General features: G+C 55.0%; 1 protein-coding gene across 9 annotated transcripts in view; it reads right to left on the bottom strand.

The window, feature by feature from the left end:
- Positions 1 to 1,091: 1,091 nt before the first annotated feature.
- SYT6 (synaptotagmin VI) overlaps positions 1,092 to 14,566 on the bottom strand; it is a 53,230-nt gene continuing 39,755 nt past the window's right edge. For 5 of the 9 annotated variants that reach the window (XM_004689625.2, XM_012730129.1, XM_012730130.1 and 2 more), the window contains exons 4-7: positions 12,891 to 13,011; positions 7,885 to 8,056; positions 7,132 to 7,282; positions 1,092 to 2,542 (exon numbers count right to left, since the gene is read on the bottom strand). In XM_004689625.2, coding sequence (XP_004689682.1) covers positions 2,471 to 2,542; positions 7,132 to 7,282; positions 7,885 to 8,056; positions 12,891 to 13,011 — 516 coding nt within the window. In that variant the 3' untranslated portion in view covers positions 1,092 to 2,470. Of the gene's footprint in view, positions 2,543 to 3,965; positions 4,035 to 7,131; positions 7,283 to 7,884; positions 8,057 to 12,890; positions 13,012 to 14,566 lie in introns of all 9 variants that reach the window. The other 4 variants (XR_001145836.1, XR_001145834.1, XR_001145835.1 and 1 more) reach the window with 3 other exon arrangements.

The following is a 14,566-nucleotide window of genomic DNA, read 5'->3' as shown; positions in this document are numbered from 1 at the left end:
TAAGATAAAGATTAAAAAAATAAAAGCTGTGCACAGTCCTGCGTGTGTGTCTATGTGTGTGTGCCTGCTGACTCCTGAACTTCAGAACACACGACGACAAGAGAAATGGGCAGGAGACGATTTAATTGAATAAAAACTCCAGGCTGTGACAGGGGTGGGAAGACACAGAGCAGTAATTAACAACATAATTTTTTAAATGATGATGCAATTAATTAACATCTCGAGTATGTGGAGGCTGGGGGAGAAGGATCTTTCAGCCCAGAAACAAAGGACAAGGGAACTTTGCATTAAAAAAGAAATCTATGTGCAAAATGCCCTGGTTATTGTGACGTCACCAAAGCTCACCACAGCGACCCAAGAGGTTTCTCGTAGCAGAAGACATTAAAAATGAGTCAACCTTGGGTTTTGTTTTACACTGAAATTTCTAATTCGTTTTGTTCTCATCTGTGAGGGAGAGATGTTGGACCAGCTATTGACGCTGGCAGACACTCACTTTCCATTCTTGCTTCAGGTTGAGGATTTTCTCCCCTGAGATGCCTAGGGACAGGGTGTAGGGGGGGCCCTTGGGTCGGCTGCTGCACCTGGAGCAATTTACCCAGATGACAAGCGGGAGAGGAAGCAGTTGGTTCGGGTGGTGTGGGGCTGACCAGCTGCTGGGACGGCGGACTCCCTGCTCCAGAAGCGTGGGGTGCCCTTCCCCCTCCGGTGTGAAGGTGAGGTGACCGCGGGCCAGGCACACTGAGCTCTTTTGGAAAGACCCCTCGCCTTCATTTCTGGGCCCTGGGCGTGACCTTGCGTTCCTCTTGCTCTCTGAGAGCACATCCAGCCGTCAGGCTGTGCGTCTGCCTGACCAGAAGGGTCATCAACTACAAGACATCTGGGGAGAAGGCTTGTCTGATAGCAATGACACACTGGCCCCTATACTCGCCTCAGGTTCCATCCAGGGGGGAGCCTGGTTTTATCTAACTTTCCTTTTCTGAGCTGAAAACACCTTTTGCAGTGATGCCCACCTACCTCGCGCCCAGTCTGGCCACTTTTAGAACGACAAGCCTCCTCAAAGTTTGATCAGCACAGAAACCTGGGACCTTGGCTGAAAATGAGGATGACTTTATTGAGTTGCTGTCCCTAAAGCAGATGACACCTAGAAAGAGTAAGACACACGCATGTGGGTAGCTTTTCCGGTCTCGATCTTCCAAAGCAGAAAGAAGGCCTTCTTCCGCAGCCGGGGCCTCTCAAGGCGGAACCTCCACTCTGGAAATCGACGCGGTGTCGTGTCAAGTTGAAGTGGAAACTTCACACATTTACCAGGGCGATACAGACTAAGATTGAGCAAATCAACCTAAGTATAGGGGGTTGGAAGGGGAGGTCACTAGCAACTCAACATAAGCATAATATACAATACAGAAGAGTTTAACATTTTTTTCCTTAACTGAATTTGGCTAAGGTAGAGTTCTAAAGGAAAAGAAAACCCTTCACTACCACTGAAACAAACACTGAAATACTTAGTAATTTATAGAACTAAAGTTTAAGGTGAATACTGTCCCAGTGTCAAGGGGGCTGAATTGGCTTAAGCTGACCCAGCGTCCATCCACAAAACACTCGCGTGGAAAGATGGACCCCCACCATCCCTGGGGTTTCAAGACTCCCCATTCAGGAAAGAACATTTTATCTCAGTTTTGCTTTGATCTATTTAGGCTTTTTAAACAGCTGCTTGGTACTTCGTGGGATTCTAAAGCTATGTATAACGCAGAAATCATTCTCCAACATATGCGCCTCCTTTTCTTTACAGTGAAGATTATTTTTGAGAACAAAGATCCTATTTTCAAACAAATGTGGTCATTAACTGTGGCGCGCCAGAAAACATATGGCAAGTTTCCTTTCAGCAGAATTGTTCCTAAAGACAGCGACTACGTTCCCATGAGGGAGCACGCTTTCAATTCAGGAGGACGGGGCGGGCTGGGAGCCCCACACAGCCAGCTGATGGCACCCCACGTCCACAAGGGACCAGGAGTCCTCATCACCTGGGTCACACTGAGTCTGATGTCTATACAGTACTTCTGCTGACGGGCACTACTCCTGCAGGGCCCAGAGACAGCTACCTGCTTCCATGCCTTCTTGGGTGGGGGCGCTGGGTGGAGACACAAAACGTCAGAAACTCAAACCGCCTCGCCCCAAAGACGACTATTTTACACTGTTTCCTAAAACCAACTTCGGGGCTCTCCATGATTCACCTTTTCTCATCTTGACAGCAGGATCCATAGAAAGTGAAAACCACAAAAAACATCACCTTGGGAGACGGAAAAAACGAAGACAGATCTGACCACAGGACAGGTGTCTTGGCCTTGACCTACGGAGCAGTGAAGACTCGGGGGTCGCCCCTGGTGCCCCCACTCCGCACGGCGCTGTGCAGACAGTTGAACGAGCGCAAAATGAACACTGCTGAGTCCGCCGGCGTCCGCGGTGGTGCAGCTCAGGGTGTCGGAGGTGGTTTCGGAGATGGGCTGGAGCCCTCACTGTCGACGCTGGTGGCTCGGCCCTGCCACTGCAGAGGGGGGAAGCCAGTTACTGTGGGCCGGGACCCACTCAACGTCCGAAACGTAGCGCTCATGCACCGAAGTCACTTCCCCAGCTTCTTAAAGCTTTCTTGGATTTTGCGGTTTGGCCATGCAAAAACATAAGGAGAACAGCTTGAGAGCGTCTAGCTTGGGATACCTGACTAAAAATAAATAAATAAGCTACTGCAGAGACAACTAAAGCTCTTTTCACTGGGTGGAGCCGGTAGGGTGTGTGTGTGTGTGTGTGTGTGTGTGTGTGTGTGTGCGCGTTACTGAGGTGCTCTGACTGGACCTTTCTGAGTGCTTCAGCCATTTTTCACACTGAGATCGGATTATGTTAGCAGCAAAAGAGACAGTCTGCGAGTGTGTCTTTACTGCCAAGAACCCATGATCATGAATTATTAGCAATGTGTCTGGGAGCCTCAGAACAGCTAAAGCCTTGCTATTGCTTGGCTGTGAGCTCTTCTCCGGCCCTAGATCTCCACCTCGTGAGAGATGAAGGTCAGTGGGTGGCAGCCCCCTCCCCTCCCCCACCCCTCCTCTGTTCTCCAGTCTCACAGCTGCCTCCTTGCAGCTCAACCCCCACCCTCACAAGGTGTGATGGAGTGTGATGGGGATGATGGGCTGGAGCCATTCAACCCTCCTTTAAATGGAAGAACCAGTCAGAGCTGTCTGGGCTGTGTGATCGCCCAGTGAGTCAGTGCTCCTTTTGTGAGCTGAGGAGAACCAGCCCTCTGGCCAAGCTGCTGGCTGTCCTGAGCCTGGCATGGCGCTCTTCTCAGACCTTCAAGGGTCTCCTGTGTGAAGGGAAGGGGGTGGCGGGAGAGGGTGCGTAGAAGCTGCAACTACGAGTCAGTGCCTCCATGGTGGTGGGGTGAGGAGGACCCAGGTGCTCCTTGCAAAGCCATCCCCAGACAAAGCTGGGCTGCCTGGGCAATAGTCCATCTGTCCCCGGCACCGCCCACGGGGCGGGTGGGCAGCCCCCGCTGTGGAAAGAGACCCAGGCCTCCGGAACTCGCTCGACGCGCCCAGCTCTAGAGCAGCCACTGTCTTCCTTCTGCGGCTCATTCTCCACAGCCCCTTGTACAGTCCCAGACAAGCCTGAGGGCCTCTGCCCTCCCCGAGCTGGACAGTCAGGAGCTGCTGACCACTGTCACATGACCCTGCCTGAGCGATCTCAGCACGCCAGACCTGCAGGTCTGCCAGCCTCGTTCTCCAGCTCTTGCAGGCAAAGAAACGGACCCAGAAGGCAAAAGGCACCGAGGGCCGGGCAGAGACAGGCCCAGAGCTTGGCCTCCTGGCCACCGCTCAGAGCCCTTCCCCATCCTGCTGGTCCGGGCCACGCTGGGGGAGGGGCACAAAAGGTGTGAGAAGCAGCCTGACCTGTTGGGGTCCACACCAGGTACTTACTCCTAACTCCGGGTGTCAGTCTCTCTGCTGGCAGCATCCACGTGGATGAAATCACAACCGAGGTTTTCCCTGGTGAAATATTTTACATAAATAAGTGCCTGGCCGTGAGCCCAAGGTGAATTTCTGACTCCAGTGTCTCTTCACCGAAGTCATCACATCGTGACGACCTACCACTGTCACCCAGCAGCCCGTCACCGGGGAGGCCCCACTCTCCCTGTGCCAAGGTGGAAGGTCGGTGAGTTACGGTGATGACTGGCTCCTGCCTGGGGCGAGCCCCTCACGCGGTGACGCGTCATCGTTCCAAGGAGAAATGAAATAGCCACGCATGGTGCCTCTTTTTCTACGACAGCCCCAAAAGAAGCCCCACGGAGCACCGGTGTTTGCCCAGACACACGAAGCAGGCACGTTCGCCGCTCCCTGACGACACAGATAAACACAGGGGGAACTGGGGCTGTGGAGCAGTGAGGTGAATGGTTCTGGCAGCCCGTAGAGGCCTGAAACAGCAAGAACCAGCCTCTCCGCCCCCCACCGGAAGGGGCCTGTCGGAGGTGGCCGTGCACCAGGGAGTTCTGTCATTGCTCTGCCACGGGCGTGTTCCAGCAGAGAGCTAGAACCTCTGGCAGGTGACCCGAACTTGGCCCTTGGAAACAGAGTGGCTTGGAGAAGGTCACTGGCCAGCCTGCGCTGTGTGTGACAGAGAGGACCTGGAGGCGGCAGGGGTGGGGGGTGTGCAGGGGGTCAGGCGCCGTCGGGGGGGGGTACTTGCTATGGCTTAATCAATTTTTATTCGTGGAAAAAAATCCCAGCAGGACAAAAACCTTCTCCATTCATTTGTTCCTCTCACTGTTACTTTAAAACCCCGAGCGAGCAAGCAACGAGACCGCCCTCTGTTCTCATTAAGAAAAGGAAATGACCACAGTGCTTGAACCTCCTCTCAGACAGGCGCAGCTCAGACAGTGGGCCTCAGAGCCGGTGCGCTCAGCTCCCGCAAGCCAGAGAGCACGGTCTCTTTGTGGATTGAGCAGACGGGAGACACAGTTCGAGGAGCGAGCTCAGGGTCCAGAACAGGGCTGAAAAGAAGTCAGGATGCCCTTGGGACACAGGGGGGTAGAGTGCAGCACACGCCACCCCACGGATGCAAAGGACGTTTATTTAGTATCAGCCGGCTGCATTTTTAGATGCATTTTAATAAAGACACGCAAACCGCGCGATTTAAAAGGGTATACATGTTTGTAGTGATGAAATCCTGAGTCGCCGAGACACGCGTTACGTTCAGCTGCTTCTTAAAGAGAAGTGATCAGCTGGGGGGACAGGCAGCCTTGGCGCTCAGTTCCCAGGTCAAGAAAAAGTAAACCCAAAGGATGCGAATCAATTTATTCTCTTTTTGTTTTCCATGTACTGTTACTTTCCCTCTACTGCCTCATCCAATATTTATTTTCAAGGGCTGGGTTCTACTTTATCTTTCTTTTGTAGCCCAGACGAGTGAGTTGGGAATCTTAAAGAAACAAGACTTAGAATCAACTACTGGGCTTCCGTGGGCTGTGTTCATCGTGGAGAGTGACCCTGGGCCCAGCCCCAGCACTCCCACGGTACCCCAGACCCCAGCCACAGCCGCTGCTGGTCCTCCATGCCCAGTTGGCCAGCAAAAGACCAGCCTGGTACCAGTGATGGGTTCTTGCAGGTTCAAGATTCCAGAGCAACCGACCCAGATGCCTTGGATGTCGCTTAGGGCAGGTGCTTTGTAGAAAGGCAGATCGAGGCCGGCCGTTTCCTGCCTGGGCAGTGCTTGCCTGGGGTCCTGCCACCCATCCCAAGCCCCTGTCCTGAAACCAGCCCCCAAATTTCAGTATACTTACTAACACCTCCAGAGATTTTTTAAAAGGAGAGAAATCGGGGCCCTCCCTGGCCTGCCTCAGCCCTGGGTGCCGGGCTGGGGCCTCCAGACGGTCTCAGACTCTGCCCAGCAGCTGCCTCCCAGGAGCTCGGCTGGTGGGGGATCCCCACCCAGTCTCTGCAGAGAGGGGCTCTGGAAGCCAGTCGCCTCCGTGGAGGAGTGCCCGAGCCAGGCGCACTGAAATCCCACAGCCATGGGAACATCCGGGCAAACACAAGATAGAAACGAGAGGCTTCTGGCGGCCAGCAGCTTGGCACTGCCCACTCCTCCCTGCTGGCCTCTGAGGCGCAGGCCTACTAGGGAGCAAATCAATTATCCCGCTCCCTGGAGGCCTCTCTCCTAAAGCCTCCCCTGCACCCCATCCCCTCGGCACTGTTCTCTTGAGACGCCTCACCCAGCGAAGTGGCCGCGATGGTCTGTCCAGCCCGAGAAGCAGCGGGGACCCGCAGGCCCTCCAGATTGCTGCCCACACATTTTCTGGATCACAGAGCATGGGTGGTGGGAGGGATAAAGGTTTTTTCTTTCCTAGTCAGACAGAGGCGCTAAGCTTGACACCTACTAGGATGAGCGAATCACCTCACTTTCTAGGAGAGGGGCTGGGTTATGAAATACTCAATGTGGCCAACATGGCAAGTCCTTCGAGAAAAGGGAGGCCGGGGACCCCCGAGGGGTGGGGCTGGCCGGAAGGACGTCTTCTTTGCGGTTCTGCGAGAAACGACCCTTGAGATTATACAGCAAGCCAGCGGGGCCGAGATGGCGGCGAGCCACGGGATGCCAGGCCTTTATGCCCCCGTGAGCTCCTGCCGGACCTGTGAACCTTCCCCAACAAGGGTGGGGAGCAGCATTCACGGGGAGCCGCCCCGCCACCTCCGGGCAGGCCGTGAGCGCTTTCCCGGAACTGCTGGCTGCTCACCGGGGACGGAAGCCTAACAGGGCAGGGTTCCATGCCAACCTCTTACCGCGCCCCTGTGGGCCAGCTCCTAAAGGTCTGGCTTGGCCTGGGGCTCTGTGAAAGCCTCCGGCCTGGCACCACGGAGCTGCCAGGAAGCCTTCCTCTAAGTGTGCGTTTTCCATTTAGAATCAGTGTGGCTTTCAAAGGCGTTTTGCCGGCCAGCTGCCTGGCCTCCTTCTCTGCGTCCTCCACACCGCGGAGAAGCCCAGGCCCCACCTCGGAAGGACCCGCCGAAGCTGGGGCTCGAGCAGCCGACTGCCATTCTCCTGCCCAGCCACCATGCAGCACCCGTGCCAAGGGCCAAGCTCGACCTCACCCACCTCTTTGAAGGATTTCTTTACCTCCACCAAGGAGTGCCAGTGAGCGATGGGCTTCCGCGGGTAGGCCAGCATCTCGTTCCAGTGGTCCCTGCCCAGGCCTTCAGCACTGATCCCCACACGACACACTCCTATGATCTCGTTGTGGCCCACTCTGCAGGAGACACAAGACCCTGCACTGTAGCGGCACACAGAGGGGCGCTCGGGGGGTTGAGACTGCACCAGCAGGTCTGAGAGTGCAAAGCTCTGGATGCCTGGCAGGTCCTCAGGTTGCCAGAGGCAGTGAAGCTTCGCCCAGCCTTGCTGGGTGAGTGCTGGACACAGAGGAACAAAGGCTTATAAACTTGCTTAGAATTTCAGGCACTGGTGGGCAGATGGCCTGACTTTTGGAAGGGGGGGAGTTTATGTGTCTTCCTTTCTGTGACTCAGCGAGCATCACATCCCAGCTTGAGATGTGAACATTTGGAAATAAGTCAACCTGTTATGAGTACCGCTTCGCCCTCCCCCCAGGGGCTGGGATGTGATTGATCTGATGTAAGAACATCAGACATCACTCAATGGGTCAGCTGGGAAGCAAAGCTCGAATCTTTGCCTGGGTGACCCACACTCCCCCTCAAACCCCCGTGTCCTTCTTAGGTGGGGGTAGATTTGAGACTACTGAATGTCTAGACGCTGAGCCCCAAGGTCTCAGGTCAAGAAGCTGCACTGGAGTGGGGGGAGGGGCAGGGCAGGTGTCGCTCTGGGACCTGAACGTACCGGTCATAATCCATGACCGAGATGAGCAGGCTGACTTGGTCCATGTTCTCCGGAGGGATGTCAAAGATGATGGCCTCGTTGTAGACCGGATTGAGCGTGTTCTTCTTTATGGTTGTTTTCTTCTTCTTCAGTCTTCGCCCATCGCAAAGCAGGGACACTTTGACATATGGATCTGTGCCAGCGGGGGTGAGGGAGGGGAGGGAGCTTGTTAAACAGATGTCTTTGCACAACATTTGCAGCAGGGAGATGGAACCCAGACCTGCCGTTGATCATCAGATGGTATCAGTGGGTTGTTCCAATAATTAAAGCACCTTGTACTTCTGTAAGAACACCTGTCTCCGAGGACGCTCTGCGCTCAATAAACAAGGTCTTTAGCGACCTCGGGATTCTGGGGAGAGAGCTCACTGGGCTTCTACTGATGGGGAAGCTGGCCCCCCACCATTCAAGACACCCTCCCAAGACTGTGCCGTTCATTGCCCAAAGCTCAGCTGCGCGAGGGCTGGCTCGCGCCAAAGGGCAGCGAAGCTGAACAAAGACACTATTTCTTTCACCTTCTTGGAGTCCTTTTCTCTGGGGATTTTGTCGGCATGATTAACCAAAGGATAAGGGGGTAAAAATAGAACTCCATAATGACCAAGGAGTAGCCACGTGTCAGAGTAATGAGCAGCGACAATCACGATGCACTGTGTCTCCCACCAGACAGGGGGTGATGGGTGCCATTGTACCGGCAAGTACATCCATCCAGCACTCCTGGGGCGGGGAAGGGGGAACAGAGGCCCAGAGCTCGCTCCCTAGGGAGCCTTTTCCGGCACCCCACTGGGCAGTGGGAGAGGTGGAGGGGGAGGCGGGGTCAAAGATTCGGGGCAGCTGGTTGACATTTCACATCTCAGCGGGGTCTTGGATTCACTCCCCAAAGCCTCCCTTCCTCGCCGATTCTTCAGTGTTGGGAGTGGGTATTTCGTGGTCATCTTCCTACCCTGAAATTTTCTACTCATCCACAGAAGTGACACCTATTGTGTCTCCTCCTTGCACAGGTGGCTCGGTCACCGTCGTAATTGTTATTTATGCTGCACAGTTCAAGAAACAGGAGGGCCACTCACAGGTAATAGCAGCTTTGGAGACACGGATGTGCAGAGACACCTTCTCACCCAGAAGCCAGGGCTCCTGTGGCTCTGTCAGGAGGCGCTGGCCTGGCAGTCGCTCCCGCTCCCTGACTCCCGGGCTGGGGTCCCAGCCCCCAGGGACCCCAGCACACACTAGGCCCTCAGGCTCCCTGGGCATCCTCTCGGTGCTGACAAGGCACAGGGCTTTGGGGAAGTTAGAGAAAACCGGGACACCTGACCGGAAAATCCAAGCCTGGAGGGCGTTTTGTGGAGACCTGAGAGAGCCCCTGACTAACCATGTGACAATGGCAACTGAGCCTTCCTGCGGGGACAGGGGTTTCCAGGGGAGGTGGGAAGACCATGGGCGCTTCATCAACCCGCTGTCTCTGTCTACTTAAATGGACCCTCTCTCAGGGGGTTTTCTCTGAGCGCCGCCCTGGACCGGCATTCTGCAGCCTCAGCTCCTGCACACACACCCAGAACAGGCCAGGTCTGAGCAGCTGTGGGAAAGCTGTGACATCCTCTGAGCTCCGGTACGGTGGACTCTGCCTTGGACAGAGACCCCGGGCTTGCGGCTCCTCAAGGACTCCCTCATCCCCTGCCCCCACTCCTTCCATCCACGCACACAGCGGACCAGATTTCCACATCACCAGGTTTGGGACAGACACCAAGGCAGGACCACCTGTCCCCTGGGCCGCCAGGCCTCGTCACTGACTGAGAGCCTCAGCTTCCTTCCCCAGCTCTGTTCGCCTCTGTGAGGTGTATCCAGTGTCTAAACTTCGGTGTACGTGCTCCAGGCCAGCCCGATGAGCTCACCAGCATCCCAGAGGCTAAGCAAAGAGGTGACTGTTCTCTAGGGTTCTCTGGGCAGAAGTTCGTGGCTTCCCGTGGAAGGCTGGCTCCAGATGACCTTTGTCTCTCTAACAGCCCCTTGTGCTCTATTAGCAGAGAGACCAAGGCAGCCATGCCTTTCAGCTGACGGTCACGCCCAGCAGGTACTATGTGCCAGACACATGTCAGAACACTTAAGCTGCACACCAGGGCCCTCCCTGATGGCGCAGCACTATGAAACTATCCGCAGCCACTGCAACACGAGTTTGATCCCCAGCCGGGGGGGTGACCCACAGGGCGCAGCAGACCTCTCCTGTCTCCCCGCTGCTCCCCTCAGCAGTGTGCTTCATCCATCTGCCTGTTCTGCTCCCCGCTCTGTCTCTGGTGAATCCTCTCTCACACACCCCATCCTACCTCTGGCCTGCACCCTCGTTCTTATGCTTAAACAGATCTTAAAAATATAAAATAAACTGCATATCAGCCCTATAAAAATTACTTGTCATCCTCCTTCTCATTCTATAGATTAGGGAAACTGAGGTGAAGAGGGATTAAGAAACTCACCTGAGTTTGAGCTCAGGTCTGTGTGGCTCCCAAGTTCACACCTGTAACCACTGCAGCAGTACAGGCAGCTGAGATACGGGGGGCTGCTCTCTCCCCTCCCCTTCGGGGCCTACTGTGCCTATTTTGTATTATTTACTTATTCATTTGTATTTTTACTGTCCTGGTGCCAGCAGGTAAGCTTAGAGAACTGATTCACCCTCAGTTGAGACTGAGGAGCCTGGGAAGATGTTGGTACTAGAGGCCCTGTGCATCAACACCAGGCCATTCGTAAACTCTACTCACTTTCTCGTCTATTCCAACGTCAAAACAGTCTGAGCTGAACAGCCGCAATGTCAAGCTCAAACATGTAGGTGGACAGGCTCGGTGAGGCCCAGAGCAAGTTAGGGTTAAGTAGGCAGATTCTGGGAGCTCTAAGAGGAGGACAGAGAAATTCCGGAGGGCTGATGAGGACAGTAAACAGTAAATTTTAGGAGACCTTGGAGGTGGGGAGGCTCTAACATAAGAGCTGGGGAAGTGGGCATCTGCCTGGGAGAATATAGCCGCCAGGAAAAAGAGCTGATCACAAAACAGGGTGATAGGATTTTAGAGCCGAGAAAACGGAGGTTTACAGACACCCTAGACATGGGCCATCATGGCGTCTTCTGCCCTCTGCAGCAACACCGGCTTGGTCTGCCTTTGAACAAACTTTGTCTTACTTTCATGAATAAAATTTGCTTCTCTCTGCTTTTTGAAGGTTTGTGGGACAAGAACCCGTGCAGGTTCAAAGGCTAAATCAACAGCCCACGCTGGCTTCCCTGGGGCAGATGCTCGCTTATAAGAGTAAACAAGGCAGACAGAAACCCCTGATGGAAAAGGGATGCTCAATTTTCAGCGTCAAGCTGAGATTTAATCCCAGATTTAAGCCCAGGCAGGAAACAGGGGCAGTGGCGAGGGGGAGGTTAGAATTTAGCATGAGCAAAATCCCTCACCCCAAACCTCCCGTGTGGGGCCACCCTGATGGCTCCCCGGCCCCCCACCGTGGCTTCCCCCCTAAGCCTCTCTCCAGCATGTCAATTTAATTATAACAGAGAAGATAGTGCGGGGCTTGGGCAGCTGAATCCTATTTCCCTCAGCAGCCTGGGAGCCCTCAGTGAATTTCCGTCCCTCGCACACACTTATTTTGATATTAAAATTAAATCTATATTGGCTGTATTTTTGGAGGAAGCTGACTTGGCTGTGGCCTAGGAGCTTTGCACGCTCAAAAAGAGGTTTTTTAGGCTCTTCACCCACAGAGATTCCACAGAGGGAGAGAAATGAAAGTGGGTGCCATGGGGGGCTTTTGGCCTGCAAGTTGTGAGCGGCAGAGTCTGTGGGGGCGGGAGCAGAGGCGAAGCTGCAGAAATACAGTTACTTCAGCATTTCAAGACTTTTCCCTTCGAAACCTCGTTACCCCCACCTGGGTACCCGCCCCCACCCCGATGTTTTCGGCTTCCTGGTCACCTCTTTATGGCGACTGTGATTATACTGTGGAGTTTTCCAGGAAGTAAAGAATGGTTACAAGCAAAAATCTTCCTGTACTCCCACCCAGATTCAGGGGTTCTCCATGGCGCAGCCTGGCGATCTGAATCAGCAGAAGCAGCCTCCAGGGCCGGTGGGGGCGGGGCGCTAGAGGACCTTGCTGGGGCTTTGCCTATATTTGCTGCTCTGAGCAGAGCCCAGACTGTCTGCACCTCCTCTTTGGAAGGTTTCGCCCCATTTCACTTCTCAGGCTAATTTGAGCCGACAGGGGGAAGCAGGCCCCAGGGATCCAAGCTCCTCCTCTGCTATTTCAAAACTCAACTAACTTCTCCAGCGATGACTTGCAGAATCGTGGCAAAGGGTCAAACCTCCGCAGGTCCCGGCTGCAGCTGACCCCAAGCCAGCATTTCCTTGGTAGCAAAAGGATTTAATCTCTCCCGCTATGACCTGCAACTCTGCAGGCACAGACTGAGGTTGGAGCCCTGCAGGAGAAGCTCAAGGTCAAATGCACTTTGCTTTATGGTGACCCTGTCTGCTCCTTGGACAGTTGGCAGCACTGCCATAGGGCAGTGGGGTCCTGCAGACACATGCACCCCCCCCCAACTCAACACAGCTCCTACAGGTTATATAAGCTACCAGATTTTCCTTCCTTTTTCCCTCCTGTATATTCACATCTCTTCTCTCCCTCCTCTAAAAGGAAGAATGATAGTAACAGCTAATAGGGACAGAATGCCTGTTACATAGCTGGCGCAATTCTAAGCATTTATATGAATGAACTCACTGCCCTTAAAGCAACAACCTGTGTTTTTCGGATTTGAAACTGAAACATCTCCCAGGAAGGAGGGGGCAGGACTAGCATTCAAAGCCCCGCAATTTGCCTCTCGAAACGGTAGCCCTGTTCTAAGAATACCGGCAATTCTTCCCGGCTTCCTGGCTTCTCTTGCAACCTCTTTCCAAAGTCTAGCGTCTGGGCGGCTGCATGCCCACCGGAGGGCGCGGGGGCAGGACGGGTACCTGAGTAGCCTGTGATGTCCATGGCCTTCAGGTTCCGGCATTTGATCACGGTGAGCGTGAGCCTGCCTGCCGTGGGCAGGTAGCAGAGTGAGAACATGATCTCGCCCAAATCCACACTTTCCTGCAAGAAGCAGACAAGAGGGCAGATGAAAGGCCCTGACCCCCCGCGGCTTCTGCAGGGACCCTGGGGGCTCCGGGGGCACAGTGCCTGGTCCTCCAGACCCGAGGGTCTTGCCTCCGTGCGGGGGGTACCTGGCCACGAAGACACCACCACCAACATTGCTCTTGCGCTTCCTGCTTCAGGAGGGAGGACCTGTGGCGTGGACCCACAGGCTCTGAGGCAGGTGCTGCTTAGGGCTCCCAGCCCTGGGACACCCCAGAGGCCAGGGTTTGCTCAGGTGCGGTCCTCTGTTCACTCCTTCGTTCAGCACACAAACTGAGCACCTGCTGTGTGTCGGGGTCACTCTAGGTGCTCGAGACACAGGAGAGAAGCTTGCCCCTCTGGGGCTTGCATCCCACCAGAGCGAAGCCCAGGAGAAAAGGTCAGTAAGCAAGTCGGATGGTAAAAAGCTCAACAGGCCCTCCCTGGTGGCGCAGCGGGTTAAAGCACGGCACTGAGAAGCTGAAGCCACTTTGGCATGAGTTCGATCCCTGCCCCAGAGGTGACCACACGGAGCGGCAGACCTCTCCTGACCCACCCACCCGCTCCGCCCCTCAGCAGTGTGCTTCTGCAGTCGGACTGTTCTGCTCTCCGCTCTGACTCTGGTGAAGCCTCTCACCACCCCTGCACCTCTGGCCTGTACCCCAGTTCTGTATGCATCAATAAATAAATCTTAAAAAAAAATAAGCTGAATAAAGGTCAGGCAGGGAACAGGGACAGGACATGTTCACTGGGAGGCTATAGTTGTTAGAATTTTAGACAGATGGGCCAGGGAGGCTTCCTGAGGGGGTGACTTATGAGAACGAGGGCAGTCGAGGGTGACCCCGAGGTGCCTGTCCCTTACAGGCACCTCTTACAAAGGCTCTTACAAAGAGCCAGGAGGAAAACAAGCTCCTCTCTCTCCAGCCAGGCTTCTGGAGCGTGTAGTCCCAAAGCCATCCTCTAGGGGGCACTGGTACCCCCTTCTCTAGGCTGGGGCGTCTGTCCTGAGCCCCTCTTCAACCCATCCTCACAGCCCTAGTAGCAGGGGGTCTTCCAGCTCCCAGGAGAGTCTGGCCCGCAGAGCGCACCGTGCACAAACAGCTGCCCAGAGCCAACCAGCCCCGCTGCCCAGAATCCATCTCCACCTCCGAGGCTCAGCAACTCTTCCAGGCAGGGTTCCCCCCATTGCTCAGAGGAAGGACTCGGTGTTGAAACCCAGGCAGTACAGAGGCCCAGCCTGGCTCCAGCTCCTGGGCGCACTGCCCTTGCGGCCTGCCCAGGGGGCCTCGCCTCACCCCGGACCTCTGGCCACAGACCAGGTCATCCCCTGCTTCATCTGCTCACCTGTTAGTATCAACTGAGGCCTTCTAGAGGAAACTCACTCTGAGGCACGTAGACAGCCCCCCGACATGCTCACAGCCCAGCGGGGCGCATGAGGGCGCCACGGGGCCCTCCCTGGTGGGGCAACAGTTAAAGTGCAGCACTGCAAGCTGGCCAGAGCGGTTTCAGCGTGAGTTCGATCCCCGCCCCAGAG

Source organism: Condylura cristata, unplaced genomic scaffold (genome assembly GCF_000260355.1).
Source record: "Condylura cristata isolate star-nosed mole 26May11 unplaced genomic scaffold, ConCri1.0 scaffold00026, whole genome shotgun sequence".
NCBI classification, from domain to species: Eukaryota; Metazoa; Chordata; class Mammalia; order Eulipotyphla; family Talpidae; genus Condylura; species Condylura cristata.
Note: the sequence above shows the minus strand (reverse complement) of the source record. Positions and strands in the feature narration are given on the sequence as shown.